This window comes from Trachypithecus francoisi, unplaced genomic scaffold (assembly GCF_009764315.1).
Source record: "Trachypithecus francoisi isolate TF-2019V2 unplaced genomic scaffold, Tfra_2.0 Lachesis_group12, whole genome shotgun sequence".
Taxonomy (NCBI): domain Eukaryota; kingdom Metazoa; phylum Chordata; class Mammalia; order Primates; family Cercopithecidae; genus Trachypithecus; species Trachypithecus francoisi.
This window is the reverse complement of record NW_022681457.1, coordinates 14,304,667-14,328,092: the sequence shown is the minus strand read 5'-3', so window position 1 is coordinate 14,328,092 and position 23,426 is coordinate 14,304,667. Positions and strand designations below refer to the sequence as shown.

At 40.5% G+C, this 23,426-nt stretch overlaps 1 protein-coding gene across 7 annotated transcripts; it reads left to right on the top strand.

The window, feature by feature from the left end:
- Positions 1–251: 251 nt before the first annotated feature.
- Positions 252–18,854, top strand: ZNF227 (zinc finger protein 227). 7 transcript variants are annotated; one of them, XM_033224798.1, is made up of 6 exons: positions 252–677; positions 1,158–1,316; positions 5,820–5,881; positions 9,243–9,369; positions 10,574–10,636; positions 16,310–18,854. In XM_033224798.1, exons 1-6 carry the CDS (start codon positions 509–511, stop codon positions 18,427–18,429), a joined length of 2,700 nt encoding a protein of 899 aa, XP_033080689.1. In that variant the 5' UTR covers positions 252–508; the 3' UTR covers positions 18,430–18,854. The 7 variants fall into 7 exon arrangements, with proteins under 7 accessions (XP_033080689.1, XP_033080688.1, XP_033080690.1 ...); XM_033224797.1 differs by having other exon boundaries at positions 10,553–10,636; XM_033224800.1 differs by lacking the exon at positions 252–677 and adding an exon at positions 684–841 and having other exon boundaries at positions 10,553–10,636.
- The last annotated feature ends 4,572 nt before the right edge of the window (positions 18,855–23,426 follow it).

The window sequence follows — 23,426 nt, the reverse complement described above, 5'->3', positions numbered from 1 at the left end:
CTCCACCTCCCGGGTTTAAGTGTTTCTTCTGCCTCAGCCTCCCAAGTAGCTGGGACTACAGGCGCGCGCCACCACACCCGGCTAATTTTTATATTTTTAGTAGAGACAGGGTTTCATCATATTGGCCAGGCTGGTCTCGAATTCGTGACCAAGTGATCCGCCCCCTCCAGCCCCCCAGCCTCCCAAAGTGCTGGGCTTACAGGCATGAGCCACAGCGCCCGGCCTATAATCTTTTTTTTATTTTAGGGCTCCAATTCTTCACACATTTGCTGTTACTTTTTGTTAATAAGAAAAACCTAAATTCCACTGACATCAGAGAACTGCTTCCGCCTGGCTAAACAGCAAGAAGCCATAAAGGGGATTCTGGATGTTGTAGTCCGGGAGCTCCGAGAATTTGGAGGTTCTTATGTCACACTCTCGGTAACCTTCTCTCACTCGCTCTTTCTCTTCTTCTTTTTTTTTTGTTTTTTTTTTTTTTTTTTTTACACGCGAAGAGGGCGGCACCTGGATGATTCTTCCTCCTGGGAGTTCTGGGAAACGTATTCCAGCACTCTGTCCGGAAACAACTGGGCCGCAGGAGCGCGGGCCTTCTGGGAAGGGTAGTTCAAGAGCTCTGGGCAAGGAGAGCCACTTCCGCCCCAGAAAGCGAGGCCGTCACCATCTTTTGGGTCTGGGAGGTGAGTCAAGCCGCCACCTTGAACCTTTTCAGCCTCCGCTTGGGAACAGGCGCTCCCCAGCCATCAGTCTTAGGATGGAGAGGTTGCGGCCGCGGCGGAGGCCGAGAGGCCGAGGGTGGAAGTTTGCTCTCCTCCTGCACTTGGCGAGCAGCGCCGCTACTTCTGTGGGTATAATAAACAGCGAGTTAACTATGATACGCGCTCCTATTTCCTCATCTTTAAAATAGCAGTAAAGATAGTAGTTACTGGGTAGGGTTGTAATTAGAATTAAGATAATACGGGTGAAACCTTAGAACGGTGGTGGCACCAGATACCGAGTTGGCTTGTACTGTTGATACAGTGATTACCTCACAAGCGCCCTTTTTACCGGAAGCTCCAGTGAAGAGAGAAGAAAGGTCAGGGCTTTATGCCATGACGTATCCTTCAGGAGACCGAGCTCTTTCCGAACTTTTACTAATCTTTTTTTTTTTTTTTTTTTAGGAAGGATTGAGTCATCGGGCTCCAATGCGTGGGGATGTTTACTGCCGTTTATCCGGGATGGAGACTCCATCGTGCTGACAGCATCCTTTTATTCACCGCCTCCTAATTCGCAAAGAGGAGGAAGGAGGGACTTCTTGGCTTCTCCCAGCATAGCCCCAGGTACCTGCTCTTGAACGCACTTTGTTGTTCCGTTTTCTGCCCTTTCAGTTAGTCAAGTTTCCTTCACTCAGTAAGTTACTACTGAAAAATGATGAAATATTTGTTGAATAAATGTGAGAGTGGGTAGGAAAGCTATTTGGAAATGAGTATTACCAATAACATCTTACCACTTCGATTTTAAGCCTTTCGTCTGTGGACCATAGGTATTGATGAAGTAGGTCTAGTTATTATGTTATGAGGAAATTAGGCTGAGCTTATGTTATTAAATACTTTACCGAAGTTATTCAACTGATAGTAAGAGGTGGATTTGGGATTGAACCCAAGCATTCCTTTTCAGAGTGTGTGATCTTTTTTGTTTGTTTGTTTTTGTTTCTTTGGTTTTTGTTGTTGTTTATTTTCTATTCCTTTTTCAGTGTCTGTGATCTTAATGATATAGTCATCTTCAGTTATCTTAAATAGTAATCCATATGGCTACAGGTGAGTCATTGGAAATCAGCCTTGGGAATGTAGGTATAGATTTTACTGTGGAAGACCTCAAAAACTGCACTGATGAATTTTGAATTTTTTAGAAAAATCTTACAACATCTCACTTACTTAATTTCATTCCATGTCAAAATATGTCATATTCTGGTTATAGAAGTAATGAATGCTCATTATAGGATGCACTATCCAATCCAGTAGCTATAAGCCATGTGTGCCCTAGGAGCACTTGAAATGTGTCTAGTCCAAATTGAGATGTGCTGTAAATGTTAAATACACACTGGATTTCAAAAACTTTGTACAAAAAGTGTAAGATGGCTTACTGATAATTTTTTGTATTATTTGTCAAAATGGTAATATTTTGGATTCAATGGCTTAAATATATTGTTAAAATTAACTTTGCCTATTTTTGTTTTTGTTTTGCCTTTTTTATATGTCACTGCTAGAAAATTTAAAATTACATATGTGTCTCAGTATATTTCTATTGGACAGTGATTCAGAAAACAAGAATAAAAAAATTACTTATAATAAAACTGCTGACACTTTAGTGTGTTTCTCTTTAGTATTTGCTATGGATGTTTCTCAAAATAGGTTTGGTATTCTGTGTAGTTTTTTTCTTAATATATTATGAACATTTTCTTTTTTTCTTTCTTTTTTTTTTTTTTTTTTGTGAGACGGAGATTCACTCTTGTTACCCAGGCTGGAGTGCAATGGCACAATCTCAACTCACTGCAACCTCCACCTCCCAGGTTCAAGTGATTCTCCTGCATCAGCCTCCTGAGTAACTGGGATTACAGGTGTGCACCACCACTCCCAGCTAATTCTTGTATTTTTGATAGAGACGGGGTTTTACCATGTTACCCAGGCTAATCTCAAACTCCTGACCTCAGGTGATCCGTCCACCTCGGCCTCCCAAAGTGCTGGGATTACAGGCATGAGCCACTGTTCCCAGCTGAAAAATTTCAAGCATATTCAACTGTCAAGAGTGGTGCAGTGAATCCCATGTAATCAACACAACATTTGCTGCAGACTATCTCCTCCTCCTTCCACCTCCCCCTCCTTTAAAAAAAAAAAAAAAAACTAGATTGTCTTAAAGCAGAAGTCCCCAACCCCTGGGCAGCAAACCTGGTACTAGTCTGTGGCCTGTTAGGACCCTGACGGCACAGAAGGAGGTGATTGGAGTGGTACCGCCTGAGATCTGCCTCCTGCCAGATTAGCAGGGGCATTAGATTCTCATAGGAGGGACTGCATATGCGAGGGATCTAGGTTGTGCGCTCCTTATGAGAATGTAACTAATGCCTCATGATTTGAGGTGGAACATTTCATCCCCAAACCATCTCCCCTGTCCCCATCCATGGAAAAATTGTCTTCCTCGAAACTGGTCCCTGGTGCCAAAAAGGCTGCAGACGGTTATCTTAAAGCATATACCAGACATCAGGTCAGGTTTTTTTTTTGTTTTTTTTTAAGTGGAGTCTCGCTCTGTTGCCCAGGCCGGAGTGCAGTAGCTCCATCTTGGTTCACTGCAACCTCCGCCTCCTGGATTCAAGCGATTCTTCTGCCTCAGCCTCCTGAGTAGCTGGGGTCAGTTTTTTTTCATATTTTACCATGACCTCTGAAACTGAAGCTTTATTTTGCCATTTGCTCAGTACAGTATATCTTTTTTTGGTCTTTTTCTTTCAAACTTTTTGTCATTATGTTTTCATAGTGTCTTTTAGAATATATTTATATAATTTTTTTTTTTTTAGTGCAGTCTGGGATAATTTGCTTTTACTATCTCTGTGTATATTTTGTTCTCCTTTCTTGTGTTTTTTTGTTCAACTTATTCCCTTTTATTTGTGCTCAACTGGTCTGGGGTTTATATGGTTTTGTGTCATTCTTATAACTTTAAAAATATTCTCTTAGCAAATACTAAATTTAATCAGCATGTGTTCTTATTCTGAAGAATATTGAGACTAAAAAAAATATAAAAGAAGATAGGGCCAGGCGTGGTGGCTCCTGCCTGTAATCCCAGCACTTCAGGAGGCTGAGGCGGGTGGATCACTTGAAGTCAGGAGTTTGAGACCAGCCTGGCCAGCATAGTGAAACCCCGTTTCTACTAAAAACACAAAAATTAGCCCGACGTGGTGGCGTGTACCTGTAATCCCAGCTACTCGGGCGTCTGAGGTGAGAGAATCGCTTGAACCTGGGAGGCAGAGGTTGCAGTGAGCTGAGATCGTGCTATTGCACTCCAGCCTGGGCGACAAGAGCAAAACTCCGTCTCAAAAAAAAAAGAAAGAAAGAAAAAGAAGATGATGTACCTTTTTTTTTTTTTTTTAAGAAGACTAGGTGTTTATAGGTCTACTTTTTATTATAACCACCCTCAAAATTTGTCATTATAGTTCTTTGGCTTTTTTTAAACAAAGATTACTATATTACCAATATAGTCACAAATGTTTTCTTACCATTGCTTTTTACAGTCCATCTTTTAGGGTTCACATGGTTACAAATTTTTCTTCATTTTTTTTCAGCTAAAATATTGTTTCTTTCTCATGTAAATTATCATTTAGTTGAACATAGAATTCAGGTTGACAATTTCTTTATTTTGGAGGTAATATTCATTTGTTTTAAATCTCCATTACCCTATTTCTGTCAAGCCAATTGTTATTTCTTTTAGGTCAACTATATTTTCTTTCTAGGAGCTTTAAGGTGATTGTTGTTTCCAGTTCTTTATGTTTGTTTAGTCTTTTGCATTCCTGAGTTTTACTGTGATTTGTTTAGGAGTATGTTTATTTTTATTTATACTGTTTGGAATTTCTGTATGCGAACTTGTACCTTTTATCAATTGTGTGAAATTCTCAGCAATTGTATCTTGAAATTAAGACCTCTCAGTCATTCCCTCCATCCTGCATTCTCTTCTCCCATTCCTGTTAGACAAATATGGAAGCCTCTCAATTTATCTTTCATGTTTCTTGATTTTTCATTTGTGTCTTTATCTTTCCCTTTGTTGTGTGTTTTTCTCTGTGCACATAAAAGAGATTTACCAATGATTGTTTCCAGGCTTAATGAAGTAAATGGACCTGGAATGATACATTTTAGAAAACTGATATCAGTGTCAGTAAAATATTACTAGCTGGGCAACAAATTAATAAAAAGAAATTTTAAGTCAGATTTTGGCTTATCAGAAATTAAAGGTGACTTTCATAGGAGAGCAATATTTGCAAGCCAAGTGTATAATGCAAAGTATCATCTGCTTTTTTTTTTGAGACAGTCTCACTCTGTTGTCCAGTTTGGAGTTCATTGGCGCCATCTTGGCTCACTATAACCTCCACCTCCCAGGTTCTAGCAATTCTCGTGCCTCAGCCTCCCAAGTAGCTGGGATTACAGACGTGCACCACTACGCCTGGCTAATTTTTTATTTTTGGTAGAGATGAGGTTTTGCCATGTTGGCCAGGCTGGTCTCAAACTTCTGACCTCATGTGATCCTCCCTCCTTGGCATCCTAAAGTGCTGGGATTACAGGCAGGAGCCATCATGCCAGGCCTCATCTGCTTTTTTGTAACTATAAGAGAAAGGGTCTCCTGGTTCTTGGAACTCTCCATCTACTTATTTAATCCTTGGAAAAACCCTATGAGGGAGGTACGATTTATGATTCTTACCATGTCCTTACTGTATACGTAAGAGAAGTGAGGCACAGAGAGGGTTTTTAATATCCCCAAGGTTACACAGCTGGTAAGTATCATTTCTAGGAATTAAACCCAGATACTTGACTTGAGAGCCCTCATATGTTGTTACACTGCCTCTTGTTTCCTACTGTCTCTGCCATCAGATATCCTTGTAGCAGGGATGCTGCATTTGTGCAGACTTTTCACTGCCCAGTGGCCCTGAACTATCATGCCTTTTTGTAGCTGGAATACAGTCCGTGTTCTGCTTACCAAACTGTATGTGGCTATACCTGTCTGAAGTAGGGCTATTTCTGTAATTTCCTTATATGTCCACATGGGCTAACAGCAGGCTTGTGTCTCATGGCGTCTTTGGTCTTCCCCAGTTATGCCATCTCAGGACTATGACCTTCCCCAGAAGGAGCAGGAGAAAATGACCAAGTTTCAGGTAAGTAAAGGATTCCTTACTGTCTTTTAAGGTGTGATTTATTTCTCAAAGATTAGAGATTTATTTTTTGTCTTTCTTGGAAAGGTTAGTGGAAAACAGATCTTCAGGGCATGTTGTATGCTAACATGTATGTGTTTTGTTTGTTTTAGTTTATCACCTTTACTATTTTACAAAACAGTGTTTGAAAAAATAATAGAAGCTTTAATCAAAAATAATCTACACTACTCTCCTACTTATGAACCAGCTTTTTTCATTTTCCCATGTTCCTTTTTCATACACATTTTGCAATACTTGGGTAGATGAAATTTTCAAGTGTGTATTCTCCACTTAATTGCATCACCTGCATTGTATGTGATTACATCATATGCCATTGAATTGCAGTGCCCTTAAAAAACAACAAAAGAAACTATTCCTTATTTAGCCTTCCAGAAATTTTAAGAATTTTACTACTTTAAAGTAAATACAGTGACTTTTTTCTTCCTACACATAAAAACAATTCCATCAAAAGAAATTCTGGTGGAATTCAATATTATTTGTCCTTAAAGTTTTAGGAACTCTGCATTGAAGAGGTTCATATCTCAGTTTCATGTTGGTTCCCTCAGGTTTTTGTAAACAGAACATCTAAAGAATGACATGGTGTAATTTTATTAGATGCTTTCAGAGAAGAAGAGCTATATATTTTTTCCTGTTTATGTTTTTATCACTCATTTATTTCTTGTATGAATTTACTTCATCAAAGTAACTACATGTACATAAATTTCGGGTCTAGTAGTACTTAGATGTCTTGCCAGCCCTTTCCATCTGTCATTGCATTTTTCAGATGTGAGGATGGGGATGATTTATCTGCAGTTTAAATAGGAAGAAACAGGTTTTGGGAACATTTTATAGCTGCCCCAAATTTCCCAGGTAGCTGACTCATTGGACACTGAAGCTTCCAACTATTAGGAATATCTGGTATTCTATTTTCATGTAAAGGTAGACAGAACAAAAGAGTTTTCCATTCACAGACATGAGCGCATATCATAGAAGTACCTGATGTTACCTTTTTATTCTTTTGGGACAGAGTTTCATTCTTGTTACCCAGGCCAGAGAGCAACAGCATGTTCTCAGCCCACTTTAACCTCTGCTTCCCAGGTTCAAGTGATTCTCCTGCCTCAGCCTCCCAAGTAGCTGGGATTACAGGCATGTACCACCACGCCTGGCTAATTTTGTATTTTTATTAGAGACAGGGTTTTACCACGTTGGCCAGGCTGGTCTCGAACTCCTGACCTCAGGTGATCCACCCACTTTGGCCTCCCAAAGTGCTGGGATTATAGGTGTGAACCAGTGCAGCTGACCCTGATGTTACCTTTTGGAGGATAGACCCCAGCAATGCCCCTCATCCAGTTTCCATCTCAATGCCTATCTCTTCTCTAGTTTTGTCTCTTAGTCATTCCATGAACATAGATACTCAAGCACAGTTTTTATATAAGTGTTTTAAATTTCCCTACAGCAAAAGCTATCAGGCAGCAAACCGGTGGCATATACGTAAACATTAGGTAAAGGTCTAATGGCTAAAATTCCTGTTAAGATTAGTAATATAGAGAAAATTCCAGCTGGAATATGAGCAAAAGAAATAAGTAGGAGTGTCATAAAGAAAAGAAACAAATTTATGAAAAAAAAGATGGTCAGTAATAAATCTGTGAAAATGTTAATAAAATAGCTTTCTATTTATATATTGGTTTTACTTACACTGTCAATGACCTTTTTAGAAAAAGGAACTGAGTCCTATTTAGCCAGGGTCTAGAAATTCAGGAATGCTTATACTGTTGCATGAAAAGTGAACTGGGAAAACCTTTGGAGAGGAAAATCTTCCATTACACTTCCAAAATTTTTAAAGTAAATATTCTGTCACTCTGCAGTTCCTTCTTCTTGACCATTATCTCTGTGAAAGGATCTTTGCAGTATTGGTTAGAGTAAAAATCTGTAATTAATTGTACATTATTTGGATTGGTTAAAGATAAATCATCAGTTCCAAGGAATACTACTGTATATAGTCACAAAATGGGGCAAAAGAGATCATAAAGATATTCGTTGTTTGAATTTATTGAGCACGTATGGTGTGCCAGGCACTTCTAAGTGCTTTACATATATTCATTCATATCATCCTTTCAAACACTTTATGATCTATTTATTTTAATTTTAAACATTTATTTATTTTAAGATACTGTCTCACCCCTGTCATCCATGCTGGAGTGCGGTGGCGCCATCTTGGCTCACTGCAACCCCCGCTTCCCAGGTTCAAGTGATACTCCTGCCTCAGCCTCCTGAGTAGCTGGGATTACAGATGCATATCACCACGCCTGGCTAATGTTTTTGCATTTTTAGTAGAGATAGGGTTTCAGCATCTTGGCCTGGCTGGTCTCAAACTCCTGGCCTCAAGTGATTTGCCCGCCTCGGCCTCCCAAACTGCTGACATTACAGGGGTGAGCCACTGCGCCTAGCCTGAAAATGTATTTATTTTTAAAAAGTGAGACAGGCTGAAGTGCAGTGGCACAATCATGGCTCACTGCAGCCTGAAACTCATGGCCTGAAGTGATCCTTCTGTGTCAGGCTCGTACACCTTATAGTTTAGATACAATGATAAAGAAGAGAAAATTGAGTTAGTGAGAGATTAAGGAATTTGCCCAAGGTCCTATAACTAGTAAAAGGCAAAACCTTGAAATTTGAACCTGGCCAGACTCCAGAGCCAGTGCTTTAAGCAGCTGTGCATCCTGTAGTAGGTGGATGTGACATGTGCCTTGAAAGCACAGGAAGAGCTATATACCCGTCCTGGGGGTTGCTGAAGGCCTGTGAGCTTTGCAAACATTAAAAACAATGATAGGGCTAGGTGGGGTGGCTCACACCTGTAATCACAGCACTTTGGGAGGCCGAGGCGGGCAGATCATTGGAGGTCAGGAGTTTGAAACCAGCCTGGCCAACATGGTGAAACCCCATCTCTACTAAAGAAATACAAAAATTAGCCAGGCATGGTGGTGGACGCCTGTAATCCCAGCTACTTGGGAGGCTAAGGCAGGAGAATCTCTTGAACCCAGGAGGCGGAGGTTGCAGTGAGCAGAGATCGCGCCACTGCACTCCAGCATGAGTGACAGAGTGAGATTCCGTCTCAAAAAGAAAAAAACAGAAAACACTGATAAAGTCCAGGCTTTGTGGGGACGGGCGTAGGAGATAGTGAGAGAGGGAAAACTATCACAACTGAAAATGGACAGATCTCTTGGAATCTATAACAATTTTTTTGTAGTGCTCTTTTCCTTCTTGATGCCACCCTTCTTCCAGTGGAGGTTGGTTGTAAGATTGAGGTTACATCTGTTTGATGTTGTAGGAGGCTGTGACATTCAAGGATGTGGCTGTAGTCTTCTCCAGGGAGGAACTGCGACTGCTGAATCTTACCCAGAGGAAGCTGTACCGAGATGTCATGGTGGAGAACTTCAAGAACCTGGTTGCAGTGGGTGAGGACAGGCACTGTCTGACCCTGAATTTCAACTCCCTTGAGAATCTCTTTGCTCTCAGGTGTTCAAGGGTTTAAACCTTTTAAAACGATTCCTTGCTCTTGAAGACGAAAGGTTTTCTAATCTCTGGGAAAACAGCATATGTTTTTCCGGTCTTTCTGTTCAGGCAAAATTCTGTCCTTTTAAATTGCTGGTTCTCAACCACAGATGATTTCGCCCCCAGAAGATATTTGGCAATGTCTGGAAATGGTTGTTACACCTGACGGAGGGGTGCTATTGGCATCTTGTGGGTAGTAGCCAGGAATTCTGCTAAATCTCCTACAGTGCACAGGACAGTGCTCCCAACAGAGAATTGACCAGTCCAAAATAGTAGTGCCGCAGTTGCAAAACCCTGTTTTAAATGAACCATAAATGGACAATTTAGCTTCTATGCTTTATCTTTCAAACACCTTGTCTTTCAAATGAAACCCATCAATACATTAACTTAGTGCATTATATTGGCTTTTTTTTTTCCAGTGAAATAAAACAGATAAGGATAGAAAATATCAGAGTTCCTTATCAGGAACTGCTCACATTGCATCAAAAACTGTGACAATTTTCAGTGAATGATGTGAGATACAGTGTTGCAAATGTGATGAAAACAGACATTAGCTAAGTATAACTTGAGATATATATATACACACACACATATATATGTATATGAACTAGGCCACAACCTAAATTTCTTATTATAGTTCATGATCTAAAAACATCTTAAAATAAATCACTCTAGAGGCCGGGCATGGTGGCTTATGCCTTTAATCGCAGCAATATGGGAGGCCAGGATGGGTGAATCACTTGAAGTCAGGAGTTCGAGACCAGCCTGGCCAACATGGTGAAACCCCATCTCTACTAAAAATGCTAAAATTGGCCAGGTATAGTGGCAGGTGCCTGTAATCCCAGCTACTCGGGAGGCTGAGGCAGGAGAATTGCTTGAACCCTGAAGGCAGAGGTTGCAGTGAGCCGAGATTGTGTCACTGCACTTTAGCTTGGGCGATAGAGTGAGACTCTGTCTCAAAATAAAAAATAAATAAAATAAGTAATAAAATATCACGCTAGAGGTTGTGAGGCTTATACAGTTCAGACAAAAATGTATTTTAGTTGTGTGTTCATCTTAAATACATATAAATCTACATTTTCATAGGGCATCTTCCCTTCCAACCAGATATGGTATCCCAATTGGAAGCAGAAGAAAAGCTTTGGATGATGGAAACAGAAACCCAAAGAAGTAGGTATTCTGGTGAGAGCCCTGTGTCTGTTCTTTCAGGTACTGGTTAGTCTGCACCTTACCATGTCCATTACCCCCCTGGTCCAAATGTGGTCATCTTTCACCTGGATTATAACAAGAGCTTCTATGCTGGTCTCCCCACCGCCTCCCTTGTGCTCCTACAGTTTACTTTCTAAATGTTAGCCAGAGTGGTTATTTTTTTAAATATCTTTATTTTTTGAGACAGGGTCTCACCGTCACCCAAGCTGGAGTGCAGCAGCGTGACTGTAGCTCACTGCAGCCTCAACCTCCTAATTTCAAGTGGACCTCCCGCCTCAGCCTCCTAAGTAGCTAGGACTATAGGTGTATATCATGACACCTGGCGAATTTTTTATTTTTTGTAGAGATGAGGTCTTGCTGTGTTGCCCAGGCTGGTCTCAAACTCCTGGACTCAAGCATTCTTTCCACCTCAGCCTCCCAAAGTGCTGGGATTATAGATGTGAGCTGCCGCAGCTGGCCCAGAATGGTTCTTTAAAGAACACGTTAGATTATGTCATTCCTCTGCTCAGAAGCCTTCATAACCTTCCCATTTCACTGAAAGTCCTTGTACTGAACTGCAAGACCCTTTCTGGTCAGATTTCACCAAGTTTCTCTTTGATCTTCCATTCCTTTCCCTTTGCTTAGATCATCTCAGCCATGCTGGCCGCCCTTGGAGTATTTGTTAAACATACCAAGTTCCCTTCTGTTCCATGGCTTCTAACTAGCTCTCCTCATTGCCTTGGTGGAGAGTCTCCCCGGCACCTTACTTAATTGCACTCAAGTCATTGCTCAAATGTTATATCATTAGAGAGGTCTTCTATGTTTAAATTTACCATTTTAATTTAAAATACCATCTTCTTTCCATTTTCCATCCCCTTACCTTTCCTTTCTCTCCTCTTTGCTTTCTCTTTAATTTGCATATTCCTCAGGTCTACTTACTTAAAAATTAAAAGTAAGCTGGGTATGGTGGTGCACACCTGTAATCTTGGCTACGTGGGAGGCTGAAGTGGGAGGATCACTTGAGTTGAAGAGTTCCGGACCAACCTGGGCAACACAATGAGACTCCATCTCTACAAAAAAATAAAAAAATATTAGCCAGGCATGTTAGCATACACCTGTAGTCCCAGCTACTTGGGAGGCTGAGGCAAGAGGATCAAGTGAGCCCAGGAATTTGAAATCAACCTGGACAACATAGTGAGACTTTGTCTCACACACAAAATTAAAAATAAAAATTAGGTATTCCTAGATGATGTGAATTTTTTTTTTTTTTTTTTTAAGACTGAGTCTTACTCTGTCACCCAGGCTAGAGTGCAGTGGTGCCATCTTGGCTCACTGCAACCTCCACCTCCCAGGTTCAAACGATTCTCCTGCCTCAGCCTCCCAAGTTGCTGGGATTACAGGTGACCACCACCACGCCCAATTAATTTTTGTATTTTTAGTAGAGATGGGGTTTCACCATGTTGGCCAGGCTGGTCTCGAACTTCTGATCTCCTGATCCACCCACTTTGACCTCCCAAAGTGCTGGGATTACTGGCGTGAGACACCATGGATGATGTAAATTTATATGCTCTCCCCACCCCAAAAACAAAACAAGGAAGCTTATCTATTAACATGATAGACTAGGCTCTGAATTCTCTGAGTAGTTGATGGATATAATTCATCTTCTTTGCTTCATCTCCCTTTTTAGGTCTACATGCTGCTTCATGTTTGACGTGTTTAGGAATGTTAGATATTTGCTTCACTTTAGTGGGTCTCATTTTCATATGCAAACTTAACCTCAGGAATTATCCTAGGTATTGTTACTTTTCATTTTTGCATAATAAACAAAGTCCTTCTTTTAACAAATCTTGTAGCATTTTCTGCCACCCTATCTCAAAGGTTTTTCTTTGATACCTTCAACATGTTTCAGGATTTTGCAACTATGCTCCATGTACAAGTAATATTCTGAAACATTCTTCATAAGTCAGAGGAACACATGTTAAAGGGCTTCCCCTGCCTCCTCACCCCCGCTCCCCGAGATGTAGTCTGGCTGTGTCACCTAGGCTGGAGTGCAGTGGTGTGATCTTGGCTCACTGCAACCTTTGCCTCCTGGGTTCAAGCAATTCTCTTACTTCAGCCTCCTGAGTAGCTGGGATTACAGCTACACCACACCTGGCTTGTTTTTGTACTTTTAGTAGAGATGGGGTTTCACCATGTTGGCCAGGCTGATCTCGAACTCCTGACCTCGCGGTCTCCCTGTCTCAGCCTCCCAAAGTGCTGGGATTACAGGCATGAACCACCATGCCCAGCCAAAGGGTTTATTTTTATAAGAATTATTAACAAAAAAAGAGAATGGAGACAAGTAGACATCACATCCCTTTTACTCTGAGAGTTAACTCATAGATTGAGAGCACAGCAGTGTGATTAATTATTTGGGAACACTGTCTTCTAGTGGCTGTCTAACATAACTCGTAATTTCTAAGACATTTTTGGATATGTAAATATTCAAACCTACTAACCTTAGAAGATAAAAGCTATTCACAGCTGTTGGAATGTGTAACTACACTATCAAAAATTATCAGTGGCAATTGGCAGGTATTACAGTTCATCAGTTTCCTTGTATCAGTATCAAGTTGGCTTTACTCAATTGGTGAAAACTGCCTTATCCATACAGCGGACTTCCCACTTTCCCATTTTCCCTTCCCTCTAATACCCAAACAGTTATATAACTTACATACAGTAGTTCTTCAGCAGTTTTGAATTGGACATTTCCAGAAGTCCAAAGGCACTGACATACCTGTGGAGTTGCGGTGAGTCCTGATTAGGCAAAGAAAATTCCAGAATTTCTAAATTGGTTTTCCAGTGTAATTTGCATCCACATGTATTAATCTTAGCTTCCACCACAAGCAATATGAGAAGCACTTTACATGTTTCAATGACTTCTGGTACCAAACACCTGAAGGTAGTCTGGACTTTCAGAGTAAGGGCATAGTCTTCCACAAGACTGCTCTCTATATACCAGCTCTAAGTTTAGGGATTCCCAGATAATTTTGCTCACCTCTGACCAAGTAGCTACAAATTTGGGAGTTCCGTGATAATTTGTTAGAATGACTAACAGAATTCGGGAAGGTGCTGGACTTACAGTTTTTTTTTTGTTTTTTTTTTTTGAGATGGAATCTCGCTCTGTCACCCAGGCTGGAGTACAGTGGCACGATCCTGGCTCACTACAGCTCCACCTCCCAGGTTCTCGCCATTCTCCTGCCTCAGCCTCCCAGGTAGTTGGGACTACAGGTGTCCGCCACCACACCTGGCTAATTTTTTGTATTTTTTAGTAGAGACGGGGTTTCACCGTGTTAGCCAGGATGGTGTCAATCTCCTGACCTCGTAATCTGTCCGCCTCGGCCTCCCAGAATTGCTGGGATTACAGGCGTGAGTCACTGCACCCGGCCTGGACTTACAGTTTTATTATAGCAAAAAAGATACACATTGGAACCAGCAAAAGGGAGAGATGTATAGGGTGAAATCTGGGACAGTTCCCTCTTCCCTTTTGTAAGGACTTGTGATTACTTCGGGCTCATTGGATAATCTAGGATAATCTCCTTAAGAGCTTTCATTTAATCATATCTATAAATTGCTTTATAAAAAAATTTTTGTAGACAGAGTCTTGCTCTGTCATCCAGGCTGAAGTGCAGTGGCGCAATCTTGGCTCACTGCAACCTCCGCCTCCTGGGATCAAGTGATTCTCATGTCTTAGCTTCCCTAGTAGCTTAGAGGTGCCCGCCACCACGCGAGGCTAATTGTTTTTGTATGTTTTTTAGCGGAGACGGGGTTTCACTGTGTTGTCCAGGCTGGTTTCGAACTCCTGACCTCAAGTGATCCACCTGCCTCAGCCTCCCAAAGTGCTGGGATTATAGGTATGAGCTGCCTGGCTTGTAAATTCCTTTTTGCCATAACATTAACTATTCGCAGGTTTGAGGGTTCAGGATGTGGACATCTCTTGGGGGTCGCGTGTCATTACTCATCCTGCCATATCCAGAAATGTGTAGATACCTGTCAATATTTTTTTTTCAGTTTGTATTATTAGAATGTAACATTTCATTTAGGCAAATTACTTGATTAGGACTTGGTAAACCACCCCCTAAACATTTTAAGCCGAAGTCTTTCATACGTTTCTAACCATGACCTTCAACATAAGTATAATTTTACATCTTGACTAAGCATAAATATGTTTATATTTATGTGTATGTTTACAAACTAAAGTATTTCTTGTAGTGGTACTCTTATTGCTTTTAACACACTAAGCATGTTCTTATTCTGGTTTTTTTTTTTTGGTCACAAGTTATATACTTGGTTTCATGGTGCACTAATGCATCGCAGCAATTTGAAAACCCTTGTTACAGTGGGGATAAAGCAATGAAGAAAACAAAATGCGTGTTTTTTTCATGACCATTACATTCTAGTGGGTCTAAAGAGACAAAGGAAAAAAAAAGAAAGTATATAGTAAATCAAATAATAAGTACTGTGGGGAAAAGTCAAGCAGGGTAATCGAACTGGGAAGAGTTGAAGTTGTATGGCAGGCCAGGTGTGGTGGCTCAGCCTGTAATCCCAGCACTTTGGGAGCCCGAGGTGGGCAGATCACTTGAGGTCAGGAGTTTGAGACCAGCCTGGCGAGGATGGCAAAACCCCATCTCTACTAAAAATACAAAAATTGGCTGAGTGTAGTGGCATGTGCCAGTAATCCCTGCTACCTGGGAGGCCGAGGAAGAGAATCTCTTGAACCTGGGAGGTGGAGGTTGCAGTGAGCTGAGATTGCACCACTGCACTCTAGCCTGGGCGACAGAGCGAGACTGTTTAAAAAAAAAAAAAGAAAAAAAGGTGTATGGTGGTACTGTTGATTTATTTTTAGATCGTGTGTTATGGAAGGCATCATGGATAGAGTAACATGTAATATGTGAGCAGAGACCTGACAGGAGCAAGAGAACAAGCAAGGCTCCCTGCTTTCTGGGAGGAAGTTTCCAAGCTGAACATACCTGTCCCTCTCTTCGTCTTCTGTGTTGGCTTTGAGAGTTTGCATTATGTTCTATTTCTTTCCTCTCCGAAGTTCTCTCCTAGTTACACAAGATTAACTTTCCCTTTTCCACTTCTTGTCCAGAGACCGGGATTTCTACCAGGTTTTAGAACAATGATCTTATTCCAACTGCTTTCCCAAATTTCCTGTTGGATAATAGTTTCTAACAGGATCTAAAATACTATTTTATGCCTACAGTCCGAACTTTTCTAACCTAACTGGTTATTAGAATCCCACTTGTCATAAGCCTACTGAGGAAGAGGTGAGTAGGCTATTAATTGATGTTATTGTAGGTCGCAATGTGGATTGTCTTTTTGTTGCCCTGCAGCTACCTGATTTTAGCTTTTAGCTCTCATATTAAACTGTTAGACTTATGGTTCTAAATGGATCATGTTTATACTTAGTGAATGGGAGCCTGTTGACCCCATTCTTTGTTTACACCTGTATGAAAAACATGACAAAAGAATACACGATGTTGTAAGGACAAGGTCACTTTTTCCCTGGTTTATCAAGGCTTTCTCCCATGACCTAAGTGTGAAATTCTGATATTTCTGAAGAAAGCATTTACTGCTCTCATCTCTAAATATTGCCTTTTTTTTTTTTTATAGGCAGCCAGCATCAAAATAAGATGGAGACACTCCAAAAATTTGCATTAAAATACCTTTCAAATCAAGAGCTATCCTGCTGGCAAATCTGGAAACAGGTTGCAAGGGAATTAACCAGGTGTCTTCAGGGGAAGAGTTCCCAGTTACTACAAGGTGACTCTATTCAGGTTTCTGAAAATGAGAACAATATAATGAACCCTAAAGGGATTTATATTGAAAATCAAGAGTTTTCATTTTGGAGAACCCAGCATTCTTGCAGGATTATATATCTGAGTGAGTCACAGATTCAGAGTAGAGGTAAGCAAATTGATGTGAAAAATAACCTGCATATACATGAAGACTTCATGAAGAAGTCACCATTTCATGAGCATATTAAAACTGACACAGAACCAAAACCCTGCAAAGGTAATGAATATGGCAAAATCATTAGTGATGGCACCAATCAGAAATTACCCTTAGGAGAGAAACCCCATCCATGTGGTGAGTGTGGAAGGGGCTTCAGTTATAATCCAGGGCTTCCCCTTCATCAGAATGTTCACACAGGAGAAAAATGCCTCAGTCAAAGCTCACATCTGCAAACTCTTCAGAGAATTCACCCAGGAGAGAAACTCAATAGATGTCATGAATCTGGTGATTGCTTCAGTAAGAGCTCTTTTCATTCTTACCAATCTAATCATACAGGAGAAAAGTCCTATAGATGTGACAGTTGCGGCAAAGGATTCAGTAGCAGCACGGGTCTTATCATTCATTACAGAACTCATACTGGAGAGAAACCCTATAAATGCGAGGAATGTGGTAAATGCTTCAGTCAAAGTTCAAATTTTCAGTGCCATCAGAGAGTCCACACTGAAGAAAAACCATACAAATGCGAAGAGTGTGGTAAGGGCTTCGGTTGGAGTGTTAATCTCCGTGTTCACCAGAGGGTCCACAGGGGTGAGAAACCCTATAAATGTGAGGAGTGTGGTAAGGGCTTCACTCAGGCTGCACATTTTCACATCCATCAGAGAGTGCACACTGGAGAGAAACCCTACAAATGTGATGTGTGTGGTAAGGGCTTCAGCCACAATTCACCATTAATATGCCATCGGAGAGTCCACACAGGAGAGAAGCCATACAAGTGTGAGGCGTGTGGGAAAGGCTTTACCCGTAATACAGATCTGCATATTCATTTCAGAGTTCACACGGGAGAGAAACCCTATAAATGTAAGGAGTGTGGTAAGGGCTTCAGTCAGGCTTCAAATCTCCAAGTCCATCAAAATGTCCACACTGGGGAGAAACGATTCAAATGTGAAACGTGTGGGAAGGGCTTCAGTCAGTCCTCAAAGCTTCAAACCCATCAGAGAGTCCACACTGGAGAGAAACCATACAGATGTGATGTGTGTGGTAAGGATTTCAGTTATAGTTCAAATCTTAAACTACACCAAGTAATTCACACTGGAGAAAAACCATATAAATGTGAGGAATGCGGGAAGGGCTTCAGTTGGAGATCAAATCTTCATGCCCATCAAAGAGTTCACTCAGGAGAGAAACCCTATAAATGTGAGCAGTGTGATAAGAGCTTCAGTCAGGCCATTGATTTCCGGGTACATCAGAGAGTCCATACTGGAGAGAAGCCATACAAATGTGGTGTCTGTGGTAAGGGCTTCAGTCAGTCTTCTGGTCTTCAATCCCATCAGAGAGTCCACACGGGGGAAAAGCCATACAAATGTGATGTGTGTGGAAAGGGCTTTAGATACAGTTCGCAGTTTATATACCATCAGAGAGGCCACACTGGAGAAAAACCTTACAAATGTGAAGAGTGTGGGAAAGGCTTTGGTAGGAGCTTGAATCTTCGCCATCATCAGAGGGTCCACACGGGAGAGAAACCCCACATATGTGAGGAGTGTGGTAAAGCCTTCAGTCTCCCCTCAAATCTTCGAGTCCACCTGGGTGTTCACACCAGGGAAAAACTCTTTAAATGTGAAGAGTGTGGTAAAGGCTTCAGTCAGAGTGCACGTCTTCAAGCCCATCAGAGAGTCCACACTGGAGAAAAACCATACAAATGTGACATATGTGATAAGGACTTCCGTCACCGTTCACGTCTTACATATCATCAGAAAGTCCATACTGGCAAAAAGCTTTAGAAATGAGAAGTATGTTACCAACTTTTGTCTGAATGGACCTTCTCAAGTTTTTGGAGAGTGCATGCTGGTGGTAAACCCTATAAAAGTATTGAGAGTGGAAGGGGGTTTATTCACGCTTGGAATCTTTCTAACAAATCCATCAAGATGATGACATAGAACCATGAACAGGAATAGAACTCGTATTTAGGGGAAAAATGGGGCTTGTGGCTCTCTTGGTAAGATCTAGTTAATATAAATGATCACCTTTCAATGTGAATATATGCCTGAAGATAATGTGTGGAAGGATATTTGCCATATGCTAACTGGTTTTTTGGCCAGGGAGAGTTTTGAGTTATTATTCCTTTTAATTTTCATTTTATACCTACAGTGATCATTATTTTCATGAAAGCTGTAAAGCTATGAATAATGAATAAAATTACTGATCTGTAACTAAGGAGTCATAATATGATTATTTTATATGGTACATAGATTTAAAATTAAGGAATATATCCCCAGGGATGAATCTTTGATCTTCAGAAGTAAATATATGTCTGCCATAGAGGTATATTAAAGGATAGTATGGCCGGGCATGGTGGCTCATGCCTGTAATCACAGCACTTTGGGAGGCCAAGGCGGGTGGATCATGAGGTCAGGAGATCAAGACCATCGTGGCTAATATGGTGAAACCCCGTCTCTACTAAAAATACAAAAAAATTAGCCAGGCGTGGTGGCACGTGCCTATAGTCCCAGCTACTTGGGAGGCTGAGGCAGGAGAATCGTTTGAACCCGGGAGGTGGAGGTTGCAGTGGGCCAAGATCACGCCATTGCACTCCAGCCTGGTGACAGAGTGAGACTGCGTCCCAAATAAATAAACAAATAAAGGATAGTCAGTGCATCATTGTTTTAATAGCAAACAGAAATAGTTGGATTGCCAAAGTATTTTGTGCTTTACCAATCCAGCAGCACACTATGCAGACATCAAATGGGAAAAGGTAAATTTTTAGCTGTGGATGTTGGAAGATGTTCAGAGTATATTAACTTGAAAAAAAAAATGTGAGATTTTTATGTGATCCTATTTTGTAAAAACACATAGATGAATAAGTATTTATAGTTCTCTCTAAATAATGGGATTTTACTTTATGTATATTTTTATATTTCTTTCAACTTATTTTGAAATAATTTAAAACTTTCAGAAAAATTATAGAAATTATATAAAAGCTCCCATATACTCTTTACCCAGATTCACCAGTTGTTAACATGTTTGAATTATTCTCTCAATAAGTATGAGCATATATATACCCATACTTATACATGTTATATGCATTTATACATAAAGTTTTGCCATATGAATATGTTATATCCTTCTCCCTACACTAAATACTTAAGTGTGCTTTCCTAAGAACAAGGATATCTGCTTAGCTTTAATGCAACATTCCAGTGATTTATTTACTTAGAGACAGGGTCTCATTCTGTTGTCCAGGCTGAGTGCAGGGGGGTGATTATAGCTCACCCCAGCCTTGAACTCTTGGGCTCAAGCGATCCTCTCCACTCAGCCTTTCAAGTAGCTGGGACTGCAGGCGTTGACCCCCATGCCCACCTAATTTTAAAGATTTTTGTAGAGATGGGCTCTCGCTATGTTGTCTAAACTGGTGTCGAACTCTTGGACTTAAGTGATCCTTCCACCTCAGCCTTGCAAAATGCTAGGATTATGGGCATGAGCCACTGCACCCAGAAAGAAAATTTACTATTGATGCATAACACTATGTAACCTACAGACCTTATTTAAATCTTACAGTTATCCCAATAATATATTTATTGGTTTTCTGCTCGAGAGTCCAAAGATTACACATTGCATTTAGACTGCTTTAATCTGAATTGCTACCTCTTTCATTGTTTTTAATGACCTTGATATTCTTGAGATTATTTTGTAGAATGTCTCTTAATTTGGATTTGCCTGAGGTTTCCTTACAATTGGATTTGAATTACATTTTTTTCCCTGAGGACTCTAAGTGGTGTGCAGCACATCAGGAAACACGGTATGTTTGTACCTTTATAGGTGATGTTAACTTGGAACACTTGATTGGGGAGGGCCGTGCTGGGTTTTTCCACTGCGAAATTACTATTTTTTTCTTTGTAATTAATAATTACAAAGGCAACTTGTGGGGAGACACTTCCTGACTCTATAAATAGCTTGTTTTTCATAAATTTTCCTCCACTAGTTTAAGTATTCTCTACGTCTGGCCTAAATCAGTAATTGCTCTGACGGTGTAGGGTGATATATTCAACCTTCATCATTCCTCCAATACTTGTTAGATTGTTGTTCTACACTAAGGAAGTTTCCCTTCTGTCTTGTTTGCCCGTCATGTATTTTTAAATAAATTTGAGCACATCTACACAATACAATATTCCAAGCTCATCTTGTATTCTTCCTGCCCCATCCATGGAATTTGCTGTTTCTTTGAGAACTCAGATTCTTCTGATTGGGGGATGGTAGTTAAACATCAAGATCTGGGTAATAGCTGTAATAGATGTGCCTTTTTTTTTCTTTTTTTTTTTTTTTTTTCCACTAGGGGATGAAGGAGGGGAAAGAGGTATATAGACAGGAAGAGAAGTAGGAAGGTAGAAAGAATTAATGATGAGTTCCTGCTTTTATCTCCAGTTCTTAATATCATAGTGTTTGGTTTTTTTTTTTCTAGCCTTACCCCTTTTCTGTGTTGCATCTTCATTCTTCAAGAATCAGATATTTGTCTCCCAGTATCATTCATATATTTACTGGGGAATGTGGACATGCATCCAACTAGAACTTGGGGGTTCTGTCTTTTGGAGAGAATGGGAGTATTGGATGACTGATGCCAGAGATGATTTTTGAATGGCATAGTCTCCCAAACATTACAATTTTTCGCATTCTCAGGGTATTGACCCTTTAAACCAAATAAAATGTTCCCGTAGGATCATGAAGAAAAGTATCTGATAGAAATATCCAAAGACAGATATATTCGGATGAGAGCCTTCCAGTCAATGTTTCCTTGCAGGTACTAGCACAGTTAATGTTAAGGAATGGTTTCTTGTGAACTGTTGCAGAGCTCTCCTAGCCTGGGAGTGTCACTGATGCCACTGATTAACATTGCTTTATTTACCTCTCATTCTCTTCTTAACCTTCTCAGAGGTAGTTTGACAAAGTCTCAAACCGCATCCCTCTACTGCTTCTTGAGAGGACAAAGGCATTTTAGGAGAAACTAGTGTTAAAGAGACCAAGTCAGAAGGTTGGTAACAAAGTAGTATAGTATAATAGCGGACTCTCAGCCAGGCACAGTGGTTCACACCTATAGTCTCAACTACTCAAGAGGCTGAGGCGGGAGGATTACGTGAACCCAGGAGTTTGAAGCTGCAGTGAGCTATGATTGCACCACTGCATTCCAGCCTGGGTGACGGTGAGACCCCATCTTGAAAAAGCTGGCTGGGTGCAGTGGCTGCCGCCTTTAATCCCAGCACTTTGGCTGGCCAAAGTGGGTGGATCATCTGAGGTTAGGAGTTCCAGACCAGTCTGGCCAACATGGTAAAACCCTGTCTCTACTAAAAATACAAAAAGTTACCCAGGCGTGGTGGTGGGCGCCTGTAATCCCAGCTATTCGGCTAAGGCAGGAGAATTGCTTAAACCTAGGAGGTGGATGTTGTAGTGAGCTGAGATCGTGCCATTGCACTCCAGCCTGGGCAACAAGAGTGAAACTCCATCTCAAAAAAAAAAAAAAAAAAGGAAAAAAAGAAAAAGCCAACCCTGGAATTAGACTTTCTTGTTCAGTGCAGCCATTTGCTAGTTGTGTAACTGCAGACAAAATGCTTAACCTCTCTATTCCTCAATTTGCTTGTGTCGTCAATGTTTGAGGATAATATCTTTTAGTTCTGTGCTAAGGGTTAAAACTATATGCCTGGCATATAGTAAGATCTGTATAGTGTTAACTATTATTTTCAACATAGATGTCACTATTACTAGATATCTGCTAACTTATACTAGAAATTTCTAAACAAGGGATCAGTAAACTATAGCCTGCTGGCCAAATCTAGCCTGTGTTCTCTTTTTGTACAACACGAGAGCTGAGATTTTAAATGTTTAAAGAGTTATAAGAAAAAAAAAGAATATGCTACAGAGACCATCCGTGGCCCACCAGACCCAAAACGTTACTGTCTGGCCGTTTTTAGGAAGTTTGCCATTCCTTGGTCTAAGCAAATTTTAGTTTCTCGGAAGCCTTGCTTCTGAGATACATATGTACTACAGATATGGATTATCTCAATTCAGCACTTCTCAAGTCTTTTAGGTTTAAAAAAATGCTCAAATTGACATAAGAAAACACAAGCATATTTTTTACAGAAAATTAGGACCATGTATGAAGCAATGTGCTGTGTGTCCAATGTGTAGTTAATCTGCAGTTCTATGAATAAATGTTATGTTTGTATTTTTTTTTGTAAGTAAATATAGGTTTTACAGGTTTAAGTACCTTCCCTAAGTCAGTCAGTAGTAAATGCCACAACCACAGTTTGAACTCAGGTCTATCTTGCTGACTTCAAAGCTACTCTTAAATGCTGTTTGCATAAATTACATTGCAAGGCCAGAACCCCTAAGTTTACATTCTGTAGAGCATGCATCCCATTTCACATGAATAAAGTACAAATATAAGAATGGAATATCCTTCAAAAAGTACCAGATTTGCCTAGGAAGTCTTTTGCTCCATTTCGACTCAGGCTTTTCCTATAATAAGTCAACAATCTAAGGCAAGCTTGTCTAACTTGCAGTCCAGGACAGCTTTGAAAGTGGCCCAACACAAATTCATAAACTTTCTAAAACATGAGTTTTTTTTTTTTTTTTTTTTGAAAAATTTTAAAGCTCATCAGTTGGGTGTTTTTTTTTTTTGAGACGGAGTCTCGCTCTGTCACCCAGGCTGGAGTGCAGTGGCCGGATCTCAGCTCACTGCAAGCTCCACCTCCTGGGTTTACGCCATTCTCCTGCCTCAGCCTCCCAAGTA